Below are 8,733 nucleotides of genomic sequence, written 5' to 3' on the forward strand. Positions count from 1 at the left end.
CCAGCTGTTTACCTTCACAGACATAACCGACTGTTTTTGTAACTCGTGTGTTTTTAATGTAAACTTGTGTGTGAATGAGAACTAAGTTTAGTACTCACATGCTGTCTGGTGGCCGCTGTCTATCCGTGTGCTTCGGTTGTGTGCGCTCAGAAAACCGTATATCATTAGTTTAAACTAATATGGTTTAAAACGCATGATTTCAGCGTGATAAACATGATAATCAGAACCAAAACAGATGTTTTTAGCAGGTCCGAGCTGTAATGGCGCAGCTCTATTCTGGAAAAGGGGACAGGGAGCAGCAGCTCATTTGCATTTAAAGAGACAGGCCCGAAAAACAGCGTATTTCTGCTTCCACTAAAAATAGGCATTTTCAAAATGATATAATAAATGATCTGTGGAGTATTTTGAGCTGAAACTTCACAGACACATGCTGGGGACACCAGAGACTTATATTACATATTTTAAAAAGGGGCATAATATGTCTCCTTTAAAATCTTTAATAATTAGATTATTTAAATATATTTTATTGTCAGATAGTGCTTGCAGAGCCTGCCCACAGGCTCTTGTAGTTGCAATTTGTCTCTGATTTTGTCGTGTCTTATAGCCTTGTCACAGCTGGTGTGGACAGACAAAGTGCTTGTCGCATTGTGGTTAGGGCACAGTGTAAATCCTAATGTCTGATGACAATTTTTAGTTTTTAAGTGATTAATGAAGGCTTCATATGTGTCCTCTGATCGTACCTTGACCTCTCTCAGATTCATGCACTCCTCCCAAGAGTAGAACTTCCTCTTCATTCTGTGAGAAACACAATGACCAATATATCTCCATGGTTTCATTACCAACAAACTGCTCAAATAAATCAATCAATCATCAGAATCTACCTCCCCATTATAGAACAATGCTAATATTAATATTGCTTAAATAGTTAACTTTAATATAGCACTAGAAATCAGTCTTACAGTCTCACAATTGATTCAACACTCATAATTTATCAATGCATCACAATCAACTCAATATCAACGTCATCACTGATCACAGAAGTCTCCATGTGGCATATGTGTAGTAAAATGTTCCTGTTTATTATGTATAGTTATATGGTGCAAATGAAAATGATTAAATATCTCTTACTTGTGTTCATTTAAAAAAAAAAAAAAAAAAAAAGCTTTAGCCTAATTATTTTTAATTGATTTTTAAATTTTAGTTCTTGCAATTAACTTTTTAAATCATACTTTTTGGTTTCTATACTTGAGCAGCCCTGGTCTATGTTTCTACATTTACATTTGCATTTGCATTTAACCATTTATAATTTAGCAGACACTTATATCCAAAGCGACTTACAAATGAGCACAAAAGAAGCAATCAAACCAACAAAAGAGCAACAATATGTAAGTGCTGTAATAAGTGCTGGATAGTTTAATGCAGTACACATAGCAAGTTTTTTTTTTGTTCGTTTTTTTTATTTTTTTTTATAAAAAGAATAATAGAATAGAAATAGAACAGAGAGTGCTAGTGTTAGAGGGTCAAGTTTTTATTATTATTTTTTTTTTTATAATAAATAAAAAGAAAACAAGTAGACAGAATAGAATATTTGTTTATATGTTTCTAAAAGAAACTAAAGAAAGACTACAAATCTGAGTATCATTAAAATAACAGCTCTCCAGCAGCTGATATACAGGACTCAATAAGACCTGAGCCTGAAGGTGTGCATGGAATTATGTAAGAGAGAGCAGAGCTTATACTGAGGCAGGCTTGGCCACTTTCACTGCTTTCGCTGTCACACAGCTATCAATTTGCATAGTGACTGCCTGTTCCTGCACAGTTACTACACCTAAGAGGGACATTTATAATTTACACCACCAGCCCCCATTCACTGAGCAGACGTGTCTTGGGTGAACTTGCACCCAAGCGAATCCCATAGGAAAGTATGTATGAGGCAGGTTTGTTATGGACCACTATAAAGAGAAGATCACCAAAGAATACAATATAATGTATAGTTAAATACTAGAACTGGTCTGCACTGATGCAGTTTTGGTTTGTTTGTGTCAGATACTAATGTCAAGGTTTTGAGTAAGATGATCTTAGGGTAGAACATACAAGCCCAAGAGGCTGATTAATATTAGGCACTTCAGGAGGATAAACACAAGCACAGTTACAGTAATCCATACCACAGACATGGTTTTCATTACTAAACAGAGTAAGAGTCTTCTCTGTCTGAAAGGCAATCAGTTCCTCTCTCTTCAGAATAGGTACATGCCTAAATTACATCTAGTATACTCTTAAAGTTGATCCCATTTTCTTTGCATAATCTGATTTCTAAGTGAAAAGGGATTTTCAATAAGAAAAAGAATGTTTGGCACTATGAATTTATCAGATGTGAGGAAGTAAGGGCATTTGATGTGTCAGTCAGAATAAAAAGATGTTTTAGTGGCAGATAGGGTTGGACAGATAGACGATGCCATCGTCCATCGCCGATGGCTGATAGACATCATGATGTTGAACCGACATCGTGATTCCCCCCACAATACGCCACATCCCAATACTGTGTTCGGAAAGAAAATGCCGTGTATAAGGAACCCCTAAAGGGAATAAATACGAGACAGGAGGAAAATACATATTTTAATAATTTCTCTCGCAGTTATATCATTGGGTATTATATATTATTATAGTATATATATATATATACTGTATATAAATTGCGGGCATCAGGGAGCCGCTATTATGCCTGGCTTTGAAACTGCTTTTGAATGCACGATCGCTTTTTAGTTTCACTTTCGAGATTCGCGATCGCACGTACACTGTTTATACTATGGAGCGGCAGTACTTACCACACATTTTACAAGATTAGATGTTTGTCAGTGGTGCTGAGGATCTGCAATTTTGGCCCCTTATTTCCTGTATATAGCCTATACATCCACAACAATTTCTGAAACCAGACAACCCTATTATTTGTATGGCCATCACATAAAAAAGGTCTAAATCCTTAGTCTGGGGACGTGGAAAATAATTAAAGGTTCCCTCTTGCACTGCACCTTCACTTACCTCCCCACACGTCAAGAAACCTGAAAAAAAATCTAATCTGTTTTCAACATAATAATACTAATACATGTTTTTTGAGCAGCAAATCAGAATATTAGAATGATATCTGACACACTGAAGACTGGAGTAATGATGCTGAAATTTCAGCTTTGAAATCACAGGAATAAATTACATTTTAATAAAAATATTTCACAATGTTACTGTTTTGGCTGTATTTTGGATCAAATAAATGAAGGCTTAGTGAGCAGAAGAGACTTCTTTAAAAAACATTAAAAATCTTACTGATCAAAACCTTTTGACTAGTAGTGTATTAAAACACATTTTCTAAGGTGCCTAAATGTCAAAATTTGTACAATATATTTGTTGAAAAAGTCTAATACACTATTGAATTATTAGGCTGTGAGCCTGTTACTCATATTATTTTTGTGTTGCTGTCTGCTCTAGCTCCCTCCCTCCCTGTACAATAAAACCATGTGAATATCTGTCTTTGCTAAATTTTTTAATGTAACTTTACAATCAATATTGATTTCCTTTAGCACAGTATTCTGAATGATGATAATAATGGTATGCTACTGATAGCCTAACAGATACTAGCAGTTTAATACTCAACTACGTTAATAAAGACAAAACTATCAAGTGTATTTACAGATGAAACTGACCTGCACTTGAAGGCCTGAACAGGTCAGTGATGTAGCTACATTTCACTGCTTCTTCTGGCCACTTTCTCTCTCTCATCGAGTGCCGCGCATCGGTTCTGTTCGGAATCGTTTGACGGAAGCTCGGAACACACGTGAGCTGATTCGTATAGCGCACATTCGTATAGGTACATTGAGAAGACATAAATATAAAATATTGATATTAATAATAACTTAACGTAAGATGTCGGCATTGCGCCAGTGAGTCTCGTGAAAACCAACGTTTGTTTACAGGAGCAAAGGAAGCAAAGTTTCCCTACTTTAGCAAAGGAAAACCAGTCTCCTCTTGGCTTATATCGAAATCCTCCGACATTCTTCTTTACAAATCCTCATTATGTACTTCTATTTCGTGACCATTGTTTTGTTTTGATCTCTCCCCTGCACTTCCACGTTCGTCACTTCTGAGTGGCGCATGCGCAACGCCGACGTCCTACGTCATCCGCCCGTAGCTGCTTCCATGTACAACAGTGAGCGCAAGCTAGATTAAATTGATTATTATGTTTTAAATATTAGGGATGCTGCGATCTGGATTTTTACAGCCGATACCGAGTACCGATGTCTTGTCATGGTGATTGGCCGATACCGATGCCGATTCTGATGCTTCAAGACAAGTTTTATATAACATATGTAATAATGTTATATAAATAATCACAAAAATTATTCCTTATACAGTGAACATTTTAATATGCCTTTAAAATGGGGTTTATGCATAACATTATGTATATCAGGATACTTAATATAAGACAAAAATAAATACAAACAAATTGCAGCAGTCTGATGCAACCCACAAGGTTTATTTAAACATTATCCAATAGTAAAATGTGGAGGACAAATTAAACATTTAATCTCATAAAATTGAGAAGTCTGATGTAACTTAAACATTGTCCAATACAAGTCTGAGCAGGACAAAATTAATAATAAAAAAAAAAACATTTAATCTCCTAAAAAAACTAATTGGAGTAGTTTTATGCAACTCATTAGGTTTAATTGTACATTGGACAAAATAAATAGAAACATTTAAACTCCAACATGGAGAAGTCTTATGTAACTCATAAGGTTTAATACTGTCCAATAGGGGTGTAACGATTCACTCGTTTTCTCGATGCATCGATTACAAACCCTGACGATGCAATGCATCGATCTTGAAACATGGATTTTTGAATCGTGAATCGCCAATTTCATACAGTAATCGATTTAAAACGCTAAGAATCGAATGAATTGCGATTTCTATAGCGATTCAATGCTTTAAAAACATATACACATTAAATTACTACAAGCATGAATTAATGGAGACCTTGAACAGTGTCCGTGCCCTCGCATCTCTACTTCACGCGCTCCACTATTTCCCACCTGCAGGGACCGTCACAGGATTGCGCTCGCGCTCCGTTCGTCTCACTGACACGTTTTTTGAGCAGCTGATGTGTGATCTCTCCTTAGTATTAGTGGCCAGTAATGCTAAAGTTAAGTAGTTTTACTTTTCTGTAGTTTTTCAATGGCTCTCGGTCATACCGACGACATTACCTGAGCAGTCGAAGGCTGCGCATTTATTGCATGGATGGATCAAAAATGTAAGTGTCTAAAGCATACGCACAGTTCCATTGAATGAGACGTGTTTTAACAATGTTGTTAAACTGAATGTACGAAGGAAACTGTTAAAATAACCACAGCTTTAACAACGACTTTGGAATAAGCGCGCAAGGTTTATCTGATAATCAGATGCATGAAAGTAGAGTTCGTTGCTATAGCAAACAGACATCGGGCGCGTTTTCTTTCAGAATCATCATTTGATCATTCACTGAAAGAGAAGTGATCTCACGCTCATAGAACTTAAGACGTACCAGGCTATATCTGCAGCTAAGCTGAATAAAAAGCAGAATGAACTGAAACGTTAACACAATAAACACAATAAATAAATACAATTTATGAATGATGCAGTGCTAAATGGCATATCATTTATTACAGTACAGAAACTATAAAGTATATTTTTACCTTATACTTTTATACTTATAACTTTTACCTCTACCTTATTATGTGCAGAAAATTGAAATAATTGTTTGTAGTATATAAAACAATCATAAAATTGCCATTAGGAAAAAAAATATAGATTACAAATGATTGATTATTGTCCAGAAGTGTATTTGATTTCTTATAGCAAATTCAAAGTAAGAGATAAGAAAATAATTCCTTGTAAAAAAAAAAAAAAACAATTATACATACATACATAAAATTATTGTATTTGACATTTCTGTCACTTCTGAAATGATGGCTATGCCCCTGGTGTGACAAAATGTTAGCCTATACATAATACTTTTAAAGCTCTTTTTTTAAATCTTGGCTTACATAAATTTCTACATATGCCATGCCATAGCATCATTAAACTAGCATCTAACAATGGACAAAAGTGTTTTTTTTTTCTCTAACCTATGGTTCTGTAACCATAAAGGCTGCTGTGTAATTTGCCCCCTGACTAAGCATTTAAAGAATTTAGGGGAAGCATTTAAATAATCCTGTGAATGCACTTAAAGAATGCAGAATCGAATCGAATCGAACTGAATCGTTCTGAATGTGCAAAAATCATTCTTGAATCGAATCGAAAACCTATGAATCGTGAATCGAATCGATTCGCTGTCTACCCAAAGATTCACAGCCCTACTGTCCAATATAAGACTGAAGTAAGGTTGTGACGGTGAGAAAATTTTCCCACCGGTTAATGGACGTGTGACAACACCGATAATACCAGTATCACCGTGGGGGCAGGGGTGTTCCCCCTTTTCCTCGCTTTCCTTCGCTTTTAAATAGCCTGTAAAAGCGGCGTGCATTTACTTTCACTTTCAAATAGTGGCAATTCGGCGTAAAGCAATTGATTGTTTTTAGTTCGTTTGAATTTTCCCTCTTTTCCTCGCTTTCCTTCGCTTTTAAATAGCTTAAAAGCGCCGTGCGCATTTTAGTTTCACTTTCGAATTAGCGGCAATTCAGCGTCAATTGCTTGAATGCAACAACAAAATACAACGTCAAACTCACTTTAGCCTATATATAAAACATAGAACTTTTATTAACAAAACCAATAGAAATACACCATGCTATAGGTCAGGCTATGCCTAATATAAAATAACAAATAACTTACATAAAGTTTAAATAGGTATACAAAACTGGAAATGAGTAAACATGTATAATACAGGTGCATCTCAATAAATTAGAATGTCATGGAAAAGTTCATTTATTTCAGTAATTCAACTCAAATTGTGAAACTCGTGTATTAAATAAATTCAATGCATTCTAATTTATTGAGATGCACCTGTATATAACCAAATAAATAAGAAACATTGAACGTTTATTAGCAAAACGAATAAGAAAGCTTGGAGGCACGGCTTACACCTTGATGTCAAATAAGATAAATTACACAAAGTTTAAATAAAGTAAAAATCAGCAAACACTGTGAAACCAATTAAACAAGAAACGAATGTTTAAAAAAACTTCCAAAATCACCTTACATAAATGACAAGTCAGCACTCCTCACTGGATAAATGAAATCCAATCTGTGATGCGACTGTCATTCGGCATGCTGCATTGAGCGTTCAGTTTTTAATTGTAGTGTCTGTTCTTTTACTGAACTAAGTGATTTTTATTACAATAAAAAATCAAAACGACGGTGGGGGTCGGTGCCGTGGTGGGCAAGTGACGTAACCGGTGTTGCGGCTTAACAACGGTATCACCGTCAGCACCATCTATCGCGCCAAGCCTAGACTGAAGAGGAAAAAAGAAATAGAAACATTTAAACTATTGAAAGAACAAAACAGAGTAGTTCGATCACGGTTATATCCACGGGCTCTGCGGATAATCTGCGGGTCGGGTAATAAAAAAAATGCATTCTGATTATTTGCGGGTGGATAAAATAAATCATAAATGATGCAAACATTAACTACATTTTTTTAAATACATTTTTTCATCAGGAAGACGATTTCATTTGTGTGTGTGTGTGTTCCAATTTAAACTACTGAAAGAACAAAACAGAGTAGTTCGATCACGGTTATATCCACAGGCTCTGCGGATAATCTGCGGGTCGGGTAATAAAAAAAATGCATTCTGATTATTTGCGGGTGGATAAAATAAATCATAAATGATGCAAACATTAACTACATTTTTTTAAATACATTTTTTCATCAGGAAGACGATTTCATTTGTGTGTGTGTGTGTTCCAGATAAAGTTTGAAAGGAGTAAAGCCCGTGTTAATGCTATTGAGTAGGCTAATATGGCCAAAGAACATATTTTGTTTTATAAATTGAGTACAAGTATGAATGTACAAATTTAGTACATTAATTTAAAAGCAGCCCACGATCAGCGTAGCTATTATGTTACCGTTACCCCTTATGGTTCCGACGAGGTTTTGTTCCATCCTCCACGCCGTGCCAACTCACAAATACTATTTTTAGCCAAGCAGCACGGAGAGCCGCTTTTGAAACATGCAGCGGCTGGCTGGTATAAACACAAGCATTGGCGGCTCCGATCATTCGGTGGCCGTGGAGCCGTAATGCGCCGCAGACGCGTGCAGTGATGCGCAGATCAGCTCTAACGTCACAGAATCTGCTGTTAAAAATGAACCATCCATTCATCATATCATCATGCAAAAAATACACGACAAATAGCGAATTTTTCATTGCTTCTCGAAACGTCATAACATGATGACATGACTGCAGCACTAAAATAATTTATGTCCCCATGCATCATGTACGTCGTCACGCGTTGACGTCATCAAATTGTAATCGGTTCGTGAGATTGCCCAAGTGTAGTGAGTACCGATCGAGTCATAAAATGTGATTATCAGCCGATAATGATAAGGGTTAACCCTTTAAAGGGTTAGTTCACCCAAAAATGAAAATTCTGTCATTGATTACTCACCCTCATGTCGTTCGACACCCCTAAGACCTTCGTTCATCTTCAGAACACAAATTAAGATATTTTTGATCAAATCCAATGGCTCAGAGAGGCCTCCATTGACAGCAA

General features: G+C 36.0%; 1 protein-coding gene across 1 annotated transcript in view; it reads right to left on the bottom strand.

The window, feature by feature from the left end:
• Positions 1–8,733, bottom strand: part of LOC107671376 (serine/threonine-protein kinase MAK-like) — a 27,407-nt gene that overhangs the window by 14,237 nt on the left and 4,437 nt on the right. The window contains exon 3 of the mRNA XM_016464285.1: positions 741–795. Coding sequence (XP_016319771.1) covers positions 741–795 — 55 coding nt within the window. The remainder of the gene's footprint in view (positions 1–740; positions 796–8,733) is intronic.

The sequence above is a fragment of the Sinocyclocheilus anshuiensis genome, unplaced genomic scaffold (genome assembly GCF_001515605.1).
Source record: "Sinocyclocheilus anshuiensis isolate Anshui unplaced genomic scaffold, SAMN03320099.WGS_v1.1 scaffold2984, whole genome shotgun sequence".
NCBI classification, from domain to species: domain Eukaryota; kingdom Metazoa; phylum Chordata; class Actinopteri; order Cypriniformes; family Cyprinidae; genus Sinocyclocheilus; species Sinocyclocheilus anshuiensis.